The following is a 24,260-nucleotide window of genomic DNA, read 5'->3' as shown; positions in this document are numbered from 1 at the left end:
TTCTAGTAACGCCTACGAAAAAGATTTTAATATATTTTAACTCTAGGGAATTCGCTAGTGTGTAGACAGACAGTACTTCTGAATGACTGACAGATACAGCAGATTTGACTTTTTCGACCATATTCTTTTTCGCAACATATTCTTGCGCGCTTCTCTCTACATAAAATGCTATCCAATAAGGTTAAATTATTCTTAATAAAAATTATACTTTGCTAGAGATACCGATGTTTTATTGTTTGATGAGTGTGGACGTCAGTCTACGTAGTGATAAAGAGCACTAGGAGAAAAAAAAAGAAAATTCTAAATTTGTTAAAATTCAACTTTAATTCCATGTTATATTCACAAAACTCTTAAAATAATTGTATTCTTTCCAAACAACATTTAAGATAAACCCACGTTTTATATTTAACTATTATGTTGAATCTTTTGTAACATATTGCCGCTTACACTTGCCCGATAATTATAAAGATTTTGTGTTTATAGTCAGATTATTATCGACTCTAGTAAGGAAATTTGTAGTACTTCTTCGGATGCTTTAGTTACAATAGTATTATGATAGATGCAATTATTTTTAATTTTATCTAGTGAACTAGCTCTCGTTAATATTAATAAACCATAAATTTAATTAAGAGAGCGAATACTTTGTTTTATACCAATTCAAGGTCTCATTATTGAACCAAAATTCTGACAACTTTCAATACCAAATAATTAGTAGCACTAGTTTTTTACTTAGCATACCCAATCTGTACACGATATTTCTTTAGGGAAATTTATCCGGTAGGTGCGTGTGTTGCGCTTTCAATCTATGTTGTAATTGCTATGCATGTTCATCGTACTTAGTAATTTTTTATCCTACGTGATCACATGAAACTTTTGTTTTAAAAACGCGTTTAGCAGTTACTTTAATTTGTATTATAATTATAACATATTATTTCTAAAAGCTTTAACAATTTTGTAAACTTGTTAAAGATGTTTCAAATTACATTGACATGAATTAGTTTTGGTATAACCCATCAACTTAAGGAATACATATAATGAGAAGTATGACTTTACGTGGCACAAATGATCAATTTCAATTTGAAATTCTAGTTGATACAAATTAAAATAATAGCATTATAATGTTCAACTGAAAATGATTAGTGTGAGTAATTGTTTTGCATTAAATATGATGTACTTTTTTCATACTGGGATAAGATACTTGCGGCTTTACTTGTAATGATTAACTGATTATTATCAGTAGTTCTCCGCTTTTTTGTTTACTCCTTGTAAATTGGCAATGGCCTTCTATTAACAAGATCCGATTTTAATTTAAAATGAAAAAATAGGTCATTGAACAAACAATTTGGAAATAAATTAATTTTGTTTGTAATTTCAGTTAAATTAAAATTAAACTAAATTAAAACGATGTGTCAAAAAGAAATCCGTTGATGTGAATATTTTGCGAGTTCCAAAGGTAGGAAATGTAAAATAGGAGCACGGCTTTTCTAATTTCCACTTGTAAAACAAACGATGAATAAATTAAAAATTATTTTTACTAAGTAAAAGGCAAACATTCAGAAATTTAGAATGTTTTTTCATTACAAAATTATATAATACTAAAACATATTTAGCAAAATGCTAAAAAATAAACATATTTGAATGTCATTTAAGCTTAATTAGTCGCAAGATTTTGAGTTTAGTTATGTCAGACATAACAAGCTTTACATATATTGGTATTGGTTGGTCAATCGACATTTATTTTTTTTTTGCGCCTTCTTATATGATTGAATAAATCACGGCATGTTGTTTATTTAAGACTAGTTGACGATGTCGGTAAATTAATTTCGGCAGTAATTGAGTCGGACGATTTTTTCATTTTCTCGCAATAATCATTAAAAATATCTCGAAAGCGTATCCAACATTTCTCCGGAATAGTTATCGAAGTGCGAAAGTTATTTTTCACCTTTAAGTAAATTACACATAAATAATACAATAAATCACCATGCTTCATATAGAAAATATATATAAATATAAAATGATTTGGTTATACTTCGCTTATCCGCATGTAAACTCCTCGATTATTTTGTCCGATATCAAAATAAAAATTTTTATTATCGACCTTCATATGGCGCTCTTCCGGTAAATCTCCTTTGAACCTGCTAAAGAAAATAGCAATAATTAATATTTGGCAAAGGCACAACAGTTTTATTAGCTTTTCAATCGATAAACTTGGTCAGCTTCTGTCCGACCATTTTCATGGCAATGGGATGGCATATAGTTATAGGATACATATAATAAACATATGTTATCTTAACTATGCTCAAAACTAGAAGTAATGCCGCACAAACCTGGCACTTTAAAACAAGCTTTCCATATTTTTACAAAAAACAAAATGTTGAAAAGATACTGATATTTTTTATAGAATATGTTAGTCAATTCCTATACCGGTTTTTGTTTCAGAACATTTCTCTGGTGTCCATGATAGTACCTTTTAAACATGTTAGCTCTCATTCATGAACGTTATTATAATTTTAATGGTGTGTCTGATTTCAAAGGAAAGGGATTTATATTAACTATTTTAAATATACTCATTTTGCGAGTTATATAAAAAAAACAGTACATTTTTAAAAACCTTCCTTAAGGGACAATTTTTGTTATTTGATATTTAGATGTACTTTACCCTCCATCATTTGCTCCAAACTCTTCTAACAAATCTGTAAGAGCATCACGAAACTCGATCATGCCTTGGGCCGGTAACGCGATTTGAGATCTAGGCCCGCCTCTTGTTATTGTTTGCGATACCTAAAGAAAGAATCAGTTATAACAAAGCAAAAATATAACTGTCAAAATGTTACCCGTAAAAATCGGCCACGCGCATTTTCCTTTAAGTCCAAGTAATATCTTCGATAATCTTTTATCATCATTTCAGATTTAAGTTTACCATCTTCTGGTAAATTGTCGGTGTTTGGTGGACCTGTATAGGTTTAAAAATTCTTTACTAACTTATGTTTGTATCAAAGTACAGTACACTGTTCTCTGATATTTTTACCCGTTACGTTAAAACAAACATACATTTATTTTCCATAAAGGAGGTGTAATTTATCAGAGACCCGCATTAAAATAATGTTTAATGTTAAGTTCATAAATAACGCATTTAAGTAATTAAATATCAGAAACAACGATTAAATTTCTGCGGAGTTAAAACGACTTCAAAACAGATCGTAATGTTGACATGAGAGGAAAAACAATAGAGAACGCTATAGTCGAGTTCCCCGACTATCTGATACCCGTTACTCAGCTAGTGGAAGTGCGAAGGAGAGTCTTCAGCACTGACAATTTTTGGCGGTTTGTGGGCGTTAGAGTGGGCGTTGCAGAAGGTTTTTTGGCAAATCGATAGAAATTTACAAGTCTAATACAAAAATGAAAAAATATCAAAACATTTTTCAAAAGTGTGGGCGTGGCAGCATTGAGCGGTTTGTGGGCGTTAGAGTGGGCGTGGCAAACAGTTTTTTGGCAAATCGATAGAAATTTACAAGACTAATAAAATAATGAAAAAATATTACATTTTTCAAAAGTGTGGGCGTGGCAGTTTTATGCGGTTTGTGGGCGTTTGAGTGGGCGTGGCAACATGAATCAACAAACTTGCGCTGCGTCTCTGGAGTCTGTATGTTTAATCTCAACTTTCTAGCTTTTGTAGTTCCTGAGATCTCGACGTTCATACGGACGGACAGACGGACATGGCCACATCGACTCGGCTATTGATCCTGATCAAGAATATATATACTTTATATGGTCGGAAACGCTTCCTTCTGCCTGTTACATACTTTTCAACGAATCTAGTATACCCTTTTACTCTACGAGTAACGGGTATAAATATACAAAAAAGATGACGAGACAACCCAATTAATCAAATCAACGCTACGTTAAATCTGCACGTATAAATGGATCAGAGGATTTTTCATCCAAAATTCTGTCGCTGGATATTCTCAATAGCTAACAGTAATGCTAACGGCAATTTGCATAATATGTGCGATTAAAATACAATATGTACAAGTTCACAATTTAACAGCTTATCACCTCCAGTTATAGAAAGTTACAAGAAAATTGTTTAACTGATGTCAGACTTGTCGAGTCATTTTTAAAATTGAATTGAAATGTGAAATTTATTATATCCGTTACTCGTAGAATAAATAGCCGTATGAATGTCGAGATCTCAGAAACTATAGAAGCCTGAGAGTTAAAATTAAGCATAGAGTTTCCAGAGACATAGACGCGGCGCAAGTTTGTTGATTCATGTTGCCACACCGATTATAACTCCCACAAACCGCCCAAAACTGCCCACAATTTTGAAAAATGATTTAAAATATTTATTTTTTATATTAGTCTTATAAACTTTTATAGATATGCCAAAAACCTTTTGCCACGCCCACTTCAAAGTCCACAAACCGATCAAAACTTCCATGCCCACATTTTTGAAAAATGTTTTTATCCTTTTTCATATTTTTGTTAGTCATATTAATTTTCATCAACTTGCAAAAATCTTTTTGACACGCCCACAAACCGCCCAAACCTGTCACACCCACACTTTTAAAAAATATTTGTATTTTTTTATATTCTTATTAGTATTGTAAATTTCTATCGATTCTTTGAACAACGGTTTGGATTTTAATATTGGACGTGCCATAGACGAATTTGTTCTATCGATATGTCATCATTATTCGGGACAAGTGGAATGGACTTTTTTTTAATTGTACAAAATTTAGCAAACGTTTTAAATTCACATAATTTACACAGTCATTAGCAATAAATGTGACGCACATGATCAGACTTTCTTATTTGAATATCTTCAACTCCCACGCAATACCTATGCCTTTAGCTTGATTTTCTATTAATACTTTAAGAAAGGAATTAGAATAAGCTGCCCTAGGAAATACCATCAATGAAAAATAGTTTGCTACCATAAATGATCTTTACTTTATAAGTAATGTAAAAAATAAATGACAATAACAATAATTTTTTAATAAACGTCTGCCAAAGACTTTAATGAACGATAAAAAGAATACCAAACAACAGACCCTAAATGTCTCCCAATTAAAAAAAACTTCTAAAGCATTCACAATGATATATGTACATGTTAAATTCAAGTGTCTGGCGATTATAGATGGGTGTGACTATGTTTATTATCAAACCGGGTTGATCTAACCATGATCGTCCGCCCATCTGTCTGTCCTTATAACGACAAACACTCGGAAGCTGTGAAACGTTAAAACTTACATGCAAATTTAAGGAACGTCATTGTTTATAAAGAAATTAAATTGTAGCTTCCTAAAGCAGTTTATTATGCGCTTGCATATCTCCACCTCACACACCTTTTTTATAATGAGTAAAGAGTGTTCATCTACTTTAAATTAATAGTACTCCAATTAAAATATGTATAAAATAATTAAGTTTTAAATTTTTTCTTCGGTTAGTTGAGTTAAAGTTACTATAAAACTGTTATCCTAACGTATGTTTGTCCCGACCTATATGGAGACAGTACCACAAAGGTCGCAAGCATAAAAACTTCCAAAATTTGTTTTGTTTTGATAAACACTGACTAAAATCAAGAGAGAAGCTATAGTCGTGACTATCATGAACCTGATATTTAGCTATTGTAAGTCCGAAAGTAATGCAATTAAAAGTCTGCTTAAGAGATTGAACACGAAGTGATATTGTACTTCCTAGTACATTTTTAGTTAACTTTTAATGGAAAATGGTAAGCTATCAAATAAACCTTCGTGGGGGTTGTGGTGAGTAGGCTTCACTAGAATCTGCTTGTCTCGTCCCAGCTTTCTAGATTTTATAGCTCCCGAGATCTCTATGTGCATAGGCATGGACAGACTGACGGACGGTCAGACGGACATAGACAGAATTATTCGGAGTGATAAATTTATATATACATTGGCTTTCAGCATCACTAATTGCTACATTATGAATGAATATATATACGTTAACTTCTATTACTTCCTATTCTTTTTAGTCTACAAGTAACAAATTCAAGAAAAATTTAATGTAAATTAAATAGTTAAGTATTCTTAATAGAGTTAAGTTTAATAAAGTAAGCAATAACAGAACGGTAAATACCTAGAGAAGCATAGTAATCACTAAATGACGACAAATGATCACGAAATTCGGCTGCAGTTGAAAGAGCCAAATAAATTTGGCTTCGTCTACCATCGGCGCCAATCTGCAATTATTAAATCTGTTATACATAAAATTCCAACGCTCTGAAGTGTGGTCAGTCAAAATCAATATATTTTCTTTATAAAACGAAAGTTACTACAAGTTTGTTCTAGTCTGATTATTTACCTCTGCAACCTTTATAAAACGGCCTCTTCTATTTTGTTTTACATCCAAATAAAATCGTTTAGATTGTATTTGCAGCATTTTCGTAGCCAATTCCTGTTCGACGCCGCTTCCTCCTGAAATGAAATGAAAGTGATATATTCCGATATAACAAATAATATATGTTGCACTTTATACCTTTTGCAGAAGAATCGAACTCGTTCCTACTTGAGGTACCTTCCATATTTGCAACATTATATTCTGAAATATTGGAGCTGTTATATATTTATCGATAGGCGGCTCACTTACTTGATCCTGAGATGCCATCATCTCCGCTTCCCAAATCGGACATTACGAGACCACCTATGTAAAAAATCTCGAAGCTTGGAAAATAGTTACGCTTCTTTCCTCTTCCGCCGTTAAATGTGTCACTTTACCCTTGTGCCTCAACCTGCCAGCATCTAGTTAAAATTAAATCCATTCATTTTGTCCGGTGAACAACATTCTCCTGCTTTAAAACCGTTATGAAATAAATCATTTTTAGATATAATCTTATAAAATATTTCAGCAAAGGCACTATTTAGGCAACCTTTATGAATTATCAATGTATGCTTTCTTTCCTATACATGCATCAAAAAAATATTGTTTTTAAGCATAACATTTATCTGGCAATTAATTATAATCCCCTACGCCGGCAAACAATCAGATGAACTACCCTATTCTAGTAATTTAAACTTAATTTAAACAAACAAATAACCCGTTAAGTACAGAAATTAGTTGTTTACATTGTGTGTGTACGTGTTTGATATGTATCAGCTGTTCACCCATCGCATTCGTTGAATTGATTCGACTACCCAAGAAAAGTTTCAAGGTTTTTACATATGTATGTACGCAAGTACGGATAAAGCCATTTTACAGACACATGATTTGAATTTCGCAAGCTGCTTTTTGTATACATATCCATCTCAAACTTGAATATGATATTACTTGAAAACAGTTTATGCAATTAACTGGGGAAATATGCACCAAATACGAAAGGGGACAATTTTTTAAGGGAGCTTTCATGTACACATATTGGCGCAGCACATCTCGAAAAATGGATACAGCTCATGAAAGCAGGGCTAAAGCCAGTTGCGAATAAATAGAAGAGCCTTACGGTTTTCTAAGCCTGACATGCCTAACTCGTTACTATCACATGGTCTATTTTCACTCCATTCCTTAACTATAAGTAAAAAAATAATATAATACGTACAACATCGACAAACACACGCACTGCCCTTACGACTGACATCGACACTCGCCCATTTTATTTGTTCGTCGGGTGAAACTACAAATTCGTAGGATGAGAACAGATGGAGAATTGAGCCCAACAGGGCTGAAATACCTTAACGCCTTGGGAGGAAGACTGATGCAAATCCGAGTTTAAGAGTGTTTCGAGTCACAGTGAAGGCTTGCGCATGTTGTACAGCCGATGTTTATCTGCAGATTAAGTAAAATGCCCTAGTTGGATTTGATTTGACTAACCATCCAAGGAGAACGCTCGGTTTATGTACGTGTAGAATCCGGCAGAACGCGTTAGGTTATTTCTCGGAGCTCCGTTGCGAGCACGTAACGAAACACAACGTAACGCATCCAATACGTCGTCTGGCCAAAAAAGCTCAGATAAACTACACATAAGTCAGCAAAGCTCCTTTTTCCTAGTCTTTCTATTTGCGGCGTTATTGGTGTCGGTTGCTGTTTTGTGGTTCGTCGAGCATGAGCAGCAGAAAGTGGAAAATTATCATACATCTCATCCAGAGTTCTGTTTTGATTCCGACACAGCGCGATTTTAAGCACTTTGCTGCGAAACATTGTGCAACGGTGCTGTGAGGCGAATCCAAACCATTCAGCGGCAAACTACTGTACTGCGGGTGTGTGGTGTGTGTATTCATACACGACATGTGTGCACATACATATGTCTGCATGTACATTCGAAATTGAAATTATGCAAAATGTGCATCATACTGCAAATGCAAGTTAAGGAGCAGTGCTTCAATCGCGACTTCGATGGAAATGTAACTGTTACGTACTGTGTGCGCGAATTCCCCCGTATCTATCCTGTGCCTAAACCGTCGAGCGAAACGTAAGTATATGACCACTCATACTTGCACATTTTCTACATAAATACAAATACCCGCAAACTTATTTTTGTTGGTCGTCTCTCAGTTCTCTCCTCGTTTCTGCTCATTCTCCTTCATCTCCTCTCGTTGCCATCTGCCACATCTACTGTGGAAAGCGAAAACAGAAACAGCATCTCTTTTGAACCCACAGAAATACATATGTAAGGCAGGTATATATGTGTATATATATACGTATATGTGCATATATTGTTCACATAACAAAAAACGAGAAGAGTAGCGACTAGTCTTTTATTTTTTTTTTGGTATCGGGTCTGTATTTCGTATCCGTAAATCCGAATCCAAATTGTCGGGCACAGCACAGCGTAGCATATAAAGAATAGTATAAGTAAAAATAAATTGATACATACACTCGCATATGTATGTGCGCACATGTTCAATGCACTGCCAGTGCTTTTAATTCGTACATACATATGTATTTGTCTATATGCATATTTTGACTAATATTCAAAAATATTCCACTGCCCTTGTAGTCGGAACTCCGACTTGTCGGGCTCTAAATTGACTGATCCCTTCAAATTTATCTGCGTACCTGTAAAATCATACATTGCTGACCATAATGCTAGACAATTTCTTTAGTTCCTCCTTTTGTACATTTCTCGAAAAGAGAGTTTCTACTAAGAAAACTAGTTTTTTCGCTTGTAGGTAAAAGGAAGGCAAAGCAATGCATTTAAAATCTTTGTGACCGGGTTAAGGGATAAAAAAAACAAACTATTATAGGAAAAAATTGAATTATTATACCAATTTGGTTAATAACGATGAACATATTTCAAACCCGGTCATAAAGAGCTACCCTGCAGAAAGTATTCAGAGGAACAACACTCAATTTTAAAAAAACTGCTGTTATCTGCTATTTGTGAAACGCCGAATTTTATTAACCGAAATATTAGGAAAAGCATGCCGTGCTTACATGCACATCCTTGACTAACAGATACCTGGTGTTCAGCTAATTGGAGGGCTAAAAGGAAATATTAGAACTAACATTCTGAATACGAATGGGCCTAGTGAAGAAAAATGCACTATTGTATTCGGATTGTGTTTTCACCCGGCCATTGTCGTCTGAAGCGTTCCGAAAAAGTACATTTTACAGCACTTCCTGGTGCGCTTTGTCCACAGTGAAAGCAAGAAAGTGGAGAGTTAGCGTGTTAGCTGCGTTGTTGCCGGCATGAGTTCTGCTTAAAAAAAATCATATTAAGTTTGTCTTCAATATATTTCGGTTGTACGACCTTGTGATTGCGATCAATAATATATATTTTATAATATAGATTTTACTTATGAAGCAACGCCATAACAATCATCACACAAACAGCTAAATAATAAGATTTAGATAATCATAAGGTATTAATCAAAACCATAGTGAACGGAGTAGTATATTATTACTCAGTGGGAGCCCTAAAGATAAATTTAAAAATGTTGTTGTCATAAGTATAGAAGTTGGCAAGAAGAAAAAAACATTTTTATTAAATTGTGGGCTGACTGATTTTTAAGTTTTGCGACCGTAAGAGTGGGAGTTCCAAAGTGTTATTGGAAAGATAAATAATAAAATAAAAAAAATTGAAAGGGTTCCTGTTACCTCATTTATGTAAATCAATAATATAATATTATATATGTATATTTATAATAAATATAAATATAATAATAAAATAAATCCCTTCACTGCGAACTTGAGCTGACAATGATGTCATATCTTAGATCAAACGATCATTTTAAGGCCGATTAATCTTAGCAGCCACAATTTGTAAAGATATTTTCCTTATAAATTCGAGATTTAAAAGTTAAACAATTTCGGTAGGCCAGCTTGTGTCACGTATGGTATACATTATCGGCACGCGGGTAATGAATACATTGAGTAACTAAACTACATATTGCCTCCCACAAAATTATCTCTCAAACACATACGAATTCACCGCTTGAGCTTTTTTGAGAGTGCGTACTCATTTGGCTGTTGTTTTTGATTTTACTAAACTTTCTGGTACAGTAGTTTAGACTCACACATATGTAAACTCAACATCCGTGCATCCGGATTTATACATATGTACGTGCATACAAATGCAAGTACGCGCACACACTCAGAGCTTGCTACTGCCATTTTTCGCTTCGTTGCATTTTGAGGCTCTGCTAAATATTATGTGTATGCATATTTGTACTATAGGTGTCTCATAAGGAACGTTGATACACAGATATGCAATATATATTTATTATATATTTAAAAGGTAACGGGCTTTAGAAAAAAATATTTCATATTTGATAATTGCAGTAAGCAAAGGCCTAGTAAGGCCTAAACTTCGGCTAACTTCTAAGTCATTAGGTAAAAGCGAAAACCTAAAGAAACAACCTACATTTTATTGATTGGTTAAGACAAGTTTACTTGCATTGTGCAAATATCAATTTAAATTAATTTCTATATATTTTATATATGTCATTCGTGAATAAGATACCCATGAAACTCCATTTATATAATTTAGAAACCGGGCTTAGAAAGGAAAGTTTGTTTTTTATGTAGATTTTTTGTTAAATATTTCACCGTTACAAAGACCTATAATAAATTTATTTAAATGATAAAACAATAAAATTATATTCGTTAATTAGTTACAAGCATAATTCTTAAGTAATACAAGAGAGAACACTATTGACAGTTCCCCGACAGTCAGATACCCGTTAGTCAGCTATTGGAAATTTCAACATGCCGGTTTAAATTAGGAAAACTAATTAATAAAATGAAATTTTTGAATTGTTTGATTGATTATTGAATAGTTTGGGCGTGGCTAGTTTGTTCTATGAAAGCAATTACGACGATTATTTTAAACGAGTTACGGGTATTCTGTTGTTGAGGGACTGGAATATATACTAAGACCTATGAGAGGCGGACAGAAAGGTCTATAAGCATAAGCATGAAGTATCAGCATACACACATCCATTCTATTTAACATTTTTTAATCATATTATATTCCTTTATATCTAATAATTTAAATAACTGTTTGTGTTATTTATTTTTAGGCAGGCTTATAGCGCATCTGGCACATAACACGGTTCACAAATAATTTGTCCGAACCTAAGAAATTGATATTCAATGAGAATGCTTCTGGAAGTGATTGAAAGCAACCATAGTTTTCTTCCTAAATGGACGGTTATTAAATAGGATATGCAAAAGGAAAGTGGAAGTATTCCTTTCTTAAGTAGTTCCTTCACTTACACGCCTACAGTAGCTTCAGTAGTCTTACGAATAACTGTAATACAAGCAGATAGATTATTTGCTGCCACAAAATATACCATAAAGGTTCTGCAAACTTTTAACTTTGTTTGGTCTGAGCAAGCAATAGTTCGGAAGGCAGTAAAACCTATTTGCACTGTAATGGCATCAGAGGTTGATGTAAGTTCGGTACCTGAAGATGGAACCGTACTGACATTGATGCCATTAACACCATACCTAATTAATTTAGAAAATGGCAACAATGAATCAGGCAAGTATGTCTCTGGCGTACCGAATAATCGCAAACGACTGAGGCTGTCCATTCTTGAACAAAACAGCATTCAAAACAATGAAGTGGACCATCCAGATGACGAGCCCAATATGGATCAGAAATCAAATATGTCAGACATCAAGTCAAATGAATATCCTGAAATGGAGAAGCATTTGAAAGCCAACAGTAAGAGCGTCATTGAAGGGACAACATCTATAGGCAACTCAAAAAGAAAAAGTCCAGAAAAAATAGTGCCATTTGATAACGACTGCTATATGCCCCCAGAGCAGGCACTGGTTACTAGCGTGGAGTTAGTCGTTCCAGCACCTCAAACCTCTTCGACGAGCCCACCGGACAGGCAATCTGAAGAGCCCAAGCCAAGCACTCTGGGCGAATCCTCGACTACATCGTCTTCGACTATTGATAACAAATTGCAATACAGTACGGCTGGTCTGTATAACTCTACTAGTTCCACAAGTATATTAGCGAATGATAAAATCGTTGGTTGTGCAAATGACTCTTCCAATTTGAACTTAAGAATTCCTACAAAGTTAGTAGTAACGACAGCAACAGGTGATATTTTGCTGGATGATCGAAGGGCTTCTTTATGGACGCCTCACCATGACCAGTCCGGCCAACAACTCATAGAAACAGCATCGACTGACATTAAGCAAGAGCCTATTAATGTAAGCTCGGAGCTGTCATATCACCATCAGAATCGTCACTCCGAACTTTTGCTTCAAATCGAGAAAGAAAGCTCTAGTTCATTTTCACAAGCTATTCCAATTCCAATGCAGGATCACAATAATATTGCAGCATCGAGCCAATTTGGCCAAACAGAAGCGAATTCTAATATGAACAGTCAGTTGCACAATAATTTTTATGCGCAAATGATGCAGCCGCAGCCCCTTCAAAATCATCAACAAAGCATGCATGAACACAGTCCTCGCCTTCAGCAGCCTGCAAGTTATGCTGGCTATATCACTCATTATCAAAATTCTCCGATGTTTGGTGCCCATCAAAGTGAACTGCACCAACGCCATATCCAACAGCAGCAACCTCTACAGCATCTAATGGATTGCCATGGGCATTTACATCAATCTACTCCTATTTCCCAACAACATCATTTGTCACAGCAAATCCATCAGCACCAACATCAACAGACACAGCAACGATTGCCATTGCGCGAAAACTATCATGATCTTATTATGGATGATTTCCATGAAGAACCCAGCCATTCCTTCAAATTGTAAGTAGTTACACAAGTTAAAGTATTTACACAATGCCAGGCTGCATGGTATAAGTATAACAAATAAGTTGTTTACATTTTAATAATTGGAGCTTTATGAAGGAATCAATTCTGAGTTTACGAAATTAATTTTGTATATTAAAAGTAATAATATGACTAATATTTATTGTTAAGAATGAAAATTAAAAAAAAATTTACACAATGCCAGGCTGCATGGTATAAGTATAACAAATAAGTTGTTTACATTTTAATAATTGGAGCTTTATGAAGGAATCAATTCTGAGTTTACGAAATTAATTTTGTATATTAAAAGTAATAATATGACTAATATTTATTGTTAAGAATGAAAATTAAAAAAAAATTTTTTTTTTATATATTTTGTTTAAAATCAATAAATTGATGTAACCTAACAAATTTATGAATTTTTATTTTTTTTAATAATTGATTTTAATTTTGCAGAACCCTTTCTCCAAGCAACACAAAACCTGAGAATCAAGATGACGGTTATGAAACAAGTGCTGGCGACGTTTTAACACCAAATTCTCATAGTTCGTCAACACACTCCGTTACCCCTCAGCATCAAATGCAACATCCGAATATAGTGCTTATGCCGCAAAACCAGAAGAAGCCTGATGATGTGCAATTAACAACAGTTCCACTCTCTGGTGATTCTCACACCGACCACAATGCTTGCTCATCAAACGGTAGTCAAGGACATGTTCTTGCTCCCCAGTCTCATCTAGAACTGAGTGGGGGCACTCGATGCTCAAGTCATGCCTCTGTTGTCGATCCCTACAGTTTTATGGGTGATGAGTTGCACATGCATTCACCATCACATCGTCATTTGGAAGCGGTCACAACTGGGACAGGGCGGTATGGGAATTTAGTTTCAAATAATACTCCCGAATGTCTAAGCGAAGAAATATATCGACACAGTCAACAAAGTTCAACTATTTTGGAACAAACTGATAGCTCTCAGTGCGACATAAATTCCAAGCCAATGCCAAAAAAAAGAGGACGCAAAAAGAAGATAGTTGCTGATTGTACTGATACCACACAAACGACAACTCCAGCCGAGCAACAAAAGTAAGTCGATAAATTGATATAACTTTCTGAGCATATACAAAACCCGAGCCTAAGGAACAGATTCATATAGAAACAAGAGAGAACGCTATAGTCGAGTTCCCCGACTATCTGATACCCGTTACTCAAATAGTGGATGTGCGAAGGAGAGTCTTTTACACTGACAGTATTTGGCGGCTTGTGGGCGTTAGAGTGGGCGTGGCAAAAAGTTTTTTGGCAAATCGATAGAAATTTATAAGACTAAAACCAAAATGAAAAAATATCAAAACCTTTTTCGAAAGTGTGGGCATGGCAGTTTTAGGCTGTTTGTGGGCGTTAGAGTGGGCGTGGCAACATGAATCGACCAACTTCGCTGCGTCTATGTCCCTGGAGTATGTATGTTTAATCTCAACTTTCTAGCTTTTGTAGTTCCTGAGATCTTGACGTTCATACGGACAGACGGACGGACATGGCCAGATCGACTCGGCTACTGATCCTGATCAAGAATATATATTCTGCCTGTTACATACTTTTCAACGAATCTAGTATACCCTTTTACTCTACGAGTAACGGGTATAAAAAGAGAGAATGAATGAATAGTCGAGTTTCCCGTCTATCATATACCCGTTACTTAGCTGGTGGAAGTGCGAGCAAAAAATTTTAAACGTTTTCCAAATATCGGTAGAAAATAGAAAAAAAATAATATATGAACAAAATTTCAAATTTTCCAAAAGATTGGGCTATTAGTTGGCGTTACAGTGGGCGTGGCAAAAAGTTTTTTGGCAAATCAATAGGAATTTACAAGACGAATAAAAAAATTTTAAAAAATAAAAACATTTTTAAATTTTTGGGCAAACAAACTTGCGGTGCGTCAATGTCTCTTGAACCTGCATTCTAGGTTTTATAGTTCCTGAGATCGAGGCGTTCAGCCGGACAGACGGGCGGACAAACGGATATGGCCAGTATTCTTAATCAATTCTGCCCTTCAGTCTGGCCAAGAGAGAGAAAGTTTGTCCATTTGAACGCTTATAAACCGCCCTAATTAACTCGCCTAATAGGTAACAGGTAGAGGAAAGCATTTCGGAACCTATAATCTATATACAAAATCAGGATCAATATAGCTTTTGAACTTTTATTCAGTTTATGAAATACTAAAAACTGTCCAACTCCTCCCTCCATGTTTTTAAAACACTTGGATTTAAAGACCATGGCCATGAGATCTTTCAGAAAAATATATGTTTGTATGTGTTATCTGCATTATCTTCACATATATTGAATATATTGAGTGCTAAACATTGCATATGCGTAAAAACATTGGCCGTGCGAATTAATAGTGGTCAGGGCTCGTATATAAAATAATCTCTAGCAGCCTCTTATCCATACATATGACCAGTGATCCTGGTGGTCAATCTGACTTGCAGGGGAGCTTAAGAGCTATATAATATATATATTTATATATACATATATAATTATCTATATAAATAAATAAATATAGTAACATATCCTACACCCACAACAGTAACATATTCTACACCCACAACTCTGAATTCGTTAATCTATATGTATAAAAATTGAGAACAAGTTTGAGAAGCAATTATTAGACATCGGAAGTGGTAAAGTTCCAAATACAAATGGCTTGATCACTTTGCCAAACAATTTTTGTACAATTCAACAATCTAAAGGCGAATTAATAGAAAGCGTTTTTCCAAATATAATTCAAAATCACAGAAATCACGATTGGTTGACAGAACGAGCAATATTGTCACCAAAAAATGTACATGTCAATGAAATCAATTTTCACATTCAAGAAAAATTGCCAGGCGCACTGACATATAAATCTTTTGATAGCGCAATGAAAGAAGATGATGCAGTGAACTATCCAGTTGAATTTTTAAATTTTGTAGAACCGCCTGGTATGCCACCGCATTTGTGGAACTTAAAAATCGGCTCATCAATTATTTTACTACGGAATTTAAATGCACCAAAATTGTGCAATGGCAAAAGATTGGTTGTAAAAAAATTGATGCCGAATTTAATTGAAGCCACGATATTGGCTGGAAAAGCGAAAGGAGAAATGGTGCTCATACCGCGTATTCCGTTGATACCAACAGACATGCCGTTTGAATTTAAGCAACTGCTATTCCCAGTGCGTCTATCATTTGCCATGTCCATCTATAAGGCACAAGGACAAACGCTTCAAGTATGCGGATTGAATTTGGAAGAGCCGTATTTTTCTCATGGGCAGCTATACGTAGCCTGTTCAAGAGTTGGCATTCCAAACTCTATTTGTATTCGCTCCAAATGGACCAACGAAAAATATAGTTTATCCAAATGTTTTGGATTGAAAATAACAATTTTCAAATAAAATAAATGACTTTCATATAACAAATTCTAGGAATTTTTCATTGAATTTTAAGACTGCATGCGGCGAAGCGCATAGTGCCAACTAGTATATATATATATATATATATATATATATATATATATATATATGATAATTCAATCTGGCACACCTTTTAGCAAAATAACGAGTATCTAATAGTACAGGATCTCGACTTAAGCGTTTCTATGGTTTTTTGTAATTATATAAAAGGGATCAAAAAAAAACAAAGCATTGATGTGATTATATTATATTATATTATAATATATAAATATATTATTTTGTAGGGTATCTGGTGGCAGAGCAGGCTGCGAAGATGGTTCTGGCGATCAAGCCGTAAAAACCAAGGAACGCAAAAAACATGACAGATTTAATGGAATGTCCGAGGAAGAAGTGATTAAACGGACGATTCCAGATCATCTATGTGATAACCTTGATATCGTTATAGTGAGTTGTAAATTTCGGGTTTAAAAATGGCAAAAACTTAAAACTTTTATTTAAAGAACAATGTTAATGCTTTTTCCCTTTTACGCTTTACAGGTCGGAATAAATCCGGGGTTATTTGCAGCATACAAAGGACACCACTACGCAGGTCCAGGCAATCACTTCTGGAAGTGTCTCTACTTATCGGGCCTTACTCAGGAGCAGATGAGTGCTGATGAAGATCACCAGCTGATAAAGCAAGGAATAGGATTTACTAATATGGTTGCTCGAGCCACGAAAGGATCTGCTGACCTTACAAGGAAGGAAATAAAAGAGGGAAGCAGAATTTTGTTGGAAAAACTTCAAAAGTTTCGACCAAAAGTAGCCGTTTTTAATGGCAAACTCATATTTGAAGTGTTTTCGGGAAAAAAGGAATTTCACTTTGGCCGCCAACCTGATCGCGTCGATGGCACTGATACAGTAAGTATTTTGGTCGATAAGTGTTATTTGCACGGGCTAAAATCGGAATAGCGAGACCCCTGCAAAGAATCTAAAATATGTTGGAATATTACTTTAATTCCTTCACCTCGAACTAGCCGAAATTTGTAATTGTAATACTTTTCTTTGAATCATTTTTGTTTACATTTTTTTTCACCATATAACTTATTTTTTTTTTAGGAAATTTTGTGTAATTTGCGGTTTTTGTTATTATTACTTATTACTATGCTAATTATTGTAGTAGCAGCTTTCATTGTTTCGTCTTGTGTTACTCGTAGAGTAAAAGGCAGACTAAATTCGTTTATTTATATTTTAGTTTAGTAAGCAATTTTGTTGTCGGTGGTATAGCTAACAATAAAAAAAATAATTGAAAGAAAATATATTTTTTAAAGGTTGTTTTAAGTTTTTTTTTAACTATTAAGTAATCTGAATTCAATGAGATTTGGGAATATTATAACAACACCATTACATATGATTTGTAGCTGTTTTCTTATCATCAAAAAATACGCAAAATTCTAAAAATTTTACTATGGTATACAAATCATTGGCATAGGAAATTGCTTTGCCCGTTTTGCCCGGCACACGTACGGCGGAAACGTTCTGGGTTTTTGGCGTTTTCGCCGTTCAGATGATGTCCAGTCGTCAAAGACATAGACCACGCTTTTTAACTATTTATAGAAAGTATTGATGAAAATGAAGAATTTTATTTTATTAATAAATCTTTATGTATGTTTTATATTGATGTTTGTTGTTTAAATATCTTTTGTTATTTTTCTGTTGTTTGTTTTACTTTTGTTCTAAAAGCTTTTTATATCAGTTACTCGTAGAGTAAAAGGGTATACTAGATTCGTTAAAAAGTATGTATCAGGCAGAAGAAGCGTGTCTGACCATATGAAGTATATATATTCTTGATCAGGATCTATAGCCGAGTCGATCCGGCCATGTCCGTCCGTCTGTCTGTTCGTCCGTATGAACGTCGAGATCTTGGAAACCATATAAGCTAGAAAGTTGGAATTAAGCATGCAGAGTCCAGAGACATAGACGCAGCGCAAGTTCGTTGACCCATGTTGACACGCCACTCTAACGCCCACAAACCGCCAAAAACTGTCAGTGCTGAAATTTCTCCTTCGCATTTCCACTATCTTTGTAACGAGAGAGAACGCTATAGTCAAGTTCCCCGACTATCAGATGTCGGGGAACTCGACTATAGCGTTTTCTCTTGTTTCTGTTTGGAGTGTGAGTAGTCTTGACCAAAAAAATTTTTTTTAACGGTAGAAACTTGCAAGAAAAGTAAAGAAATCAAATATGGAACGTGCCGGTTTTGGGCGATTTGTGGGCGTTGTGGAGGGAGATGGTTGTGAATTAAACTGAAACTTTGTTAATTTTTTTAACTTTACAGGACCGGAAACGCTTCTTTCTAACTGTTTTAAACAATCTAGTATCGAATCTAGTATACCAAAAGTTACGGATATAATAATTTAAAAGAAATCATTTGTTGTCTTTGATTTTAATGTATTATTATTCGGTAAACAAAAGCGTTGTTGGAATGCAATTTGCAAGGTTATCTCGTATCCGAAGCTAGCGTACTTTTTGTTTTTGTGAAAATAAATTTACTGCAAAGGTATTTAAGCTTTACGTTGCCGAGGAAATCTTCCTTTCTTGTTTAATAATTTTCTAAAAAGTTTTCCAGACACTATTAATTTTGTATATTTCAGTTCATTTGGGTGATGCCATCATCATCAGCGCGTTGCGCGCAGTTGCCGCGCGCCGCTGACAAAGTACCGTTTTATGCGGCTTTGAAAAAGTTTCGGGACTTTTTAAACGGACAGATACCCCATATAGATGAATCAGAGTGCGTGTTTACGGATCAAAGGATCCGTCAGTGTAGCGAACAGCATCAGGTCGAAGTCAATGGTAAAATCAAACAAACACATCAAACTTCTCTAGGCGATCATCCATCCAGTTTAACATTAGTAAGTAACTGTAGTGGTCCAATCGCAGGGGATGCGAAGAGTGGAATTGTCGCCGAGGAGTCAGATCAGGTTCAATCTGAAAAAATTATGCCCCAAATGGCTCCCACTATCTCATCTTCAAGTAATGCAACTGATGGGGAATCGTTTTCCTATACGGAAAATAGACCCTTACTCCCAATGTCTAATCACAATCCTTCAATTAATGAAAGCAATTACTTATCAGTGTTCGGTTCTCAGCAGTCCTTGCCGCAGCAACCACTAGAGAAGAAAAAACGAGGCCGTCCAAAGAAGATAAAGGGGCAAGATGTTATTGATCATTCCGTGGGTGGAAAAGTTGCTATGGCCGGACAGCATATACCCCATCCCGATTTTAATAATATTCTTAACCTTTCATTGATATCTGGAGGCGGCAGCATTGCAACGCCAAAAAAAAAGAGAGGCAGACCAAAAAAACTTAAGCCCGCAATTGACAACATATTACCAGTTAAGCAACTGCAACACGGAAACACTAATTTAAGCACGACCGCAGGAATGTCGGCAAGTTCAATGCATCCACTCTCCATGGAGCATATTGCAGCGTCTCCGCAAAGCAGTCATCAAATGCCGCCAAGTTTGTACAATACCCCCCCACCGTCGCACCTATTGTACACGGCATCGGCATCACCTATGGCCTCTCCTGCCCTTAACTGCAATTACACTCAAGTGCATGGACATGGAACTCCACCGGTAGGGCAAGTGGCTTCAGTTGCTCAGGGCACGTCGCCCGTCATCGATACGCAAAACGACCATCTTCCTCCACAGAAGCAATCCCAGCATGGAAACCTGGACGGTGGATTAGATATGCGTGATCATCCGCATTTGGGCGAAACCCCTCCGCCGAGTTCGCCAAATCTGTGTTCAGCTGTCGATTTCGATACGCCAGACGAACAATCAGACTCCCAAGTGGGTTCACGGGAGCAAAATAAAGCCGTTGAATTGGATCATCAGCACCCTCAAATAATGGAAAAGGTCCAGTATGATAGCCCCACACCTGATACCGAGGCGAACACAGCTCATCCTCACGAACATTACCAGCAGTGGCTTTCGCCGCATCCCCACCAAAGTAATCAACCAGCACAAAAACTGACACACCGACAACATCATCCCCATATGCAGCATTTCCATCAGGAGCAGACGGAGAACTGGCAGCGTTACGATGAACAGAATTCAAATCCTTATATGGTAATCTCCGCTCACCACCACCATTTGAGTCCACGACTGGGAAATCAAACCCATCAGAATTCCTCTCCATCAGGACACATCGGTTCAGATGTTGCTCATAAAAGCTTATGTGGACTCGAATCGCTGGTTGATCAAATACCAGCAATAAGAGAGCAAGATTGCAGCAATATACCACCAGCGACAGTAGCGGCAGCAGCGGCTGCTGTTGAAAGTCGTCTCTTGAGTTTGCAGCACCAAAATCCACATCAGCAACATCAGCTGGAACCACATCAACCACATCAACCACAACACCAACAAAATCAACAGCAGCAACTAAAGCAATGCAATCAAGAGGACTCCGCACAGGAAGAATCTTGTAGAGCTACAAGAGAGAATAGCAATGTGAGCAATAACAATTTCTCGGTAAGCAGTCTAGTCGCTTCTGTTTCGTCTGCAAGAACTGACAACGCAGCAGTATATGGCAACGGAGAAACAAAGGGCATCGATGAAAGTAGCCATAATAACAACAACTTTGGCAACAATATTGACTATCCCATTCATAATCAATCGGGCTATCATCATCATGCACCTCAACTCATTGGTAGCGCCCTAGGCACAAATATTAATAATTCTGAGCCTAATATTCATACGATTTCCCATCCTCATCCATCTCACTCACATCCGCATCCGATGTATGTGGACCAAGCGCACCACATGGCACATATCTCATCCGTAAATGTAAATTCTATGTACGGCCCTGCGTATGGATCCCACCCACAGCATAATACAGGAGAATATGCGGGAACACACAGTCACTATAGTTTGGGCGGTAGCGTTCAGACTACTGGACCAACAAGTACTGCAACTTTACATGTTCCGAGTCCGAATTATCCATTTGGACACCACCCATATGGTCATACGCCACACCAAGCAAACTACCCAGGCTATACTCATCCACATACTCACCATCACCATAGTCATCCCACACATCATTTGACCGTGTTTGATCACTTAAAGCCGTCCGACATAAGTGGATACGGCGGTTTTTGATTCAAAAAACAGGAAGAGGAATCACTGCAACCGATTTAATCGCAACGACCCGAATACAGCGACTTGATGTGAATGTAAATCTTTTACGATTTTGCGTCCCGCCGCGTCTTAGCAATATTTATCAATCTCTGGCTTTGCCGATTTTACTTTAAGGAATTTTTAGATAAGATAACCAAAGACTCCGCCTAATCTAATTATTTTAGCTTTACTTTCTAAAATTACAAAATACTACATATGATAATGTTTACTTAAATGAAATACGTAACTTACAGAAAAATACGATCCCGAAACAATTGTTTGTACTTAAGATAAATCATTTAAGCATACTTTATTTGGCACACACACAAATATGTCGAAACTTACTAGTATATAATAAAGTTTTAAAACCATATTCAAAACAGTCATGCTTGAATCTGTAACCCACTAGCACTATATGTTACAGTTGTCAACCCAATCCATGTAGTAATATTCAAACAGCTGTTTTAATAATATAATATTATATGCATTTTTATTATTTTCATTTATGATGTATTTTTTACGGAGATATTTGCAAAAGAATGGAGCGTTCATTACGGACGTATATAGTATATCCACAAAAATGGCGTATAGCTACAATGTAATTTCGTGTATTTTATATAAAGTAATAAACATCTCCTTAAAAAAACGTCATTAATTTGGAACACTCTTGAAAGCTTAAATGTTGCACGATCCCACAGTTGTAAAATTGTAAAATTCGTTAGCCTCCAACTCGCGTTTAAAAATGCCTAAATTAGCACATTTTTTGTGAACACATTTCGAGTTCTTGCATTGTAATCAAGTAAAGTTTTTGCGTACCATAAATTTTCTCTTCTTTAAGTGACAATGGTTGTGTTCGTGCTACGTTTTCTGAATTTGAGGATTTTATTTATCTAGCTCCAAATTTCCACATAACTTTAAATGCGTCTACGATAGCCTGGGAATGTGTGTGTAATTTTTCTATATATGGTTAATTTCCATTTGAAAATGAATGTTTTTGCAATGAAATATACAATTATTTTGAATTAACCAGATAACAAAGTAAGTCTTTAGACATAAGTCGTGTCGGTCGTAATTAAAAAACACGCATCGAGATAGATTTTAAGCATAGGTTATTGTAGATATTTAATGTATATAAATACATTATAATATTTGTGTAGATTTAGTTTTGCTCTATTAGCATACTACATCTTCAAAAGTAAATGCATTCTTGTGAATATTGGGAATTTTAATAAAACATAACTTTTTAAGTTTATAGAACAAATTATTTAATTATAAGCTAAATTACCTAATTATTGGTTTTGTACATATTTATCTAAACAAATTAAAACAGTTTAAAAGGTATAATCAATAAACGGAAATATTTCACAAATTTAAATTTACCAAAATTTTATACAAATTTAAATGGTTTGTTATTAAACTTTTGTTATTGTACCAATTAACATTTTGTTTTATTTATGTGCCCCAAACTTATTTACCCGTAATACTATTGTAAACTTCGGTTTTTATAGAAAGTTTAAAAATAAATAGTAATAAAAAACATTAAAATAATACAAGATTTTTGTTTTCATAAATTTAACATTTTCGACTTACATATCACTAATCTTGTTTTAGCGTTTTTGTAAAGTATGTGCTCTATAAGGTCAATATACATATAACCATGCAGTTTAAAAGGTTTTCGTTTTTCGATAATGAAAAAAACAAAAGTTGATCACGCATAGTCTGCCTGGCGCCTCTTGCTTAAGTTATTTGTAAATGTGTACTGTGGTTTTGTGATACTTATAACCTGGTTTTAGCTGGTAGGTTTCGCCTTTATCACTTTGTAGACGGAAAATTGTATATTCTTGATCAGTATATATATAGAATAGTATATAAATCTGAACGGGATGGATCAGAACTAATGGAAAGAATTGGATCTTTGTCGTTTTTGATCATAAGTTGATATAATTGGTGTACACGTTATTTGACAATAAAATCGGGCAACTGTATCTTTTAGCTGCCATAGGTAAAGTCGGAAGATTAATTGAAAATAATAGAAAATATATCATAGTTTTAGATCATAAAGTGTTTTTATTCTTTGTATATAACATTTTGTCTGGGCAAAATTGATATTTCGCTTGCCGACGCTGATTTGTAGTCACAACAATATATACCCTATACCTTATAGCTCTTTCAGAATCTCCTTTCAGTAGACCGCTTTTAAAACGCATGCAATTGTAACAACTGTGCCAACGAATTTGTATTCTCTTTGAAGCTCTTTACCCCTTCTATTTAACTATACCAATATGGTTTAACTCATCAGTATACCATAGAATTCTAGACCAAACTTAACAAGCTAATAAAATACCAGAGAAAATATTGTTATGTTACCCTTGCTTAAGTCAGAGAAATAGTATACCCTAATTAATATAACTTAGCAATAAAGCTTTTTTTTTGATGCAAGGTTGTCTTACATTTCTTGTTTTACTC

The 24,260-nt window shown here is 35.2% G+C and overlaps 2 protein-coding genes across 13 annotated transcripts; one reads left to right on the top strand and one right to left on the bottom strand.

Moving 5' to 3' along the window:
• Positions 1–1,514: 1,514 nt before the first annotated feature.
• Positions 1,515–7,961, bottom strand: LOC122622919 (transcriptional activator protein Pur-alpha). 8 transcript variants are annotated; one of them, XM_043801667.1, is made up of 10 exons: positions 7,688–7,827; positions 7,556–7,630; positions 6,613–6,814; positions 6,502–6,564; positions 6,328–6,440; positions 6,103–6,205; positions 2,835–2,953; positions 2,660–2,781; positions 2,030–2,138; positions 1,515–1,942 (listed from the first exon to the last, which is right to left on the bottom strand). In XM_043801667.1, the coding sequence occupies exons 3-10, from the start codon at positions 6,653–6,655 to the stop codon at positions 1,787–1,789; spliced, it is 828 nt and encodes a 275-aa protein (XP_043657602.1). In that variant the 5' UTR covers positions 6,656–6,814; positions 7,556–7,630; positions 7,688–7,827; the 3' UTR covers positions 1,515–1,786. The 8 variants fall into 8 exon arrangements, with proteins under 8 accessions (XP_043657602.1, XP_043657608.1, XP_043657609.1 ...); XM_043801673.1 differs by having other exon boundaries at positions 2,030–2,135; XM_043801674.1 differs by having other exon boundaries at positions 6,502–6,540.
• Positions 7,962–8,003: 42 nt separating this feature from the next.
• Positions 8,004–23,069, top strand: LOC122622917. 5 transcript variants are annotated; one of them, XM_043801662.1, is made up of 7 exons: positions 8,005–8,425; positions 11,478–11,945; positions 12,009–13,190; positions 13,650–14,276; positions 16,920–17,079; positions 17,173–17,535; positions 19,269–23,069. In XM_043801662.1, exons 2-7 carry the CDS (start codon positions 11,623–11,625, stop codon positions 21,774–21,776), a joined length of 5,163 nt encoding a protein of 1,720 aa, XP_043657597.1. In that variant the 5' UTR covers positions 8,005–8,425; positions 11,478–11,622; the 3' UTR covers positions 21,777–23,069. The 5 variants fall into 5 exon arrangements, with proteins under 5 accessions (XP_043657600.1, XP_043657597.1, XP_043657598.1 ...); XM_043801663.1 differs by having other exon boundaries at positions 11,478–13,190; positions 13,650–14,063; positions 14,127–14,276; XM_043801665.1 differs by lacking the exon at positions 19,269–23,069 and adding an exon at positions 17,734–17,890 and having other exon boundaries at positions 8,004–8,425; positions 11,478–13,190.
• The last annotated feature ends 1,191 nt before the right edge of the window (positions 23,070–24,260 follow it).

Source organism: Drosophila teissieri, chromosome 4 (genome assembly GCF_016746235.2).
Source record: "Drosophila teissieri strain GT53w chromosome 4, Prin_Dtei_1.1, whole genome shotgun sequence".
Classification (NCBI taxonomy): Eukaryota; Metazoa; Arthropoda; class Insecta; order Diptera; family Drosophilidae; genus Drosophila; species Drosophila teissieri.
The sequence above is the reverse complement of the archived record's forward strand: the minus strand, read 5'-3'. Positions and strand labels throughout refer to the sequence as shown.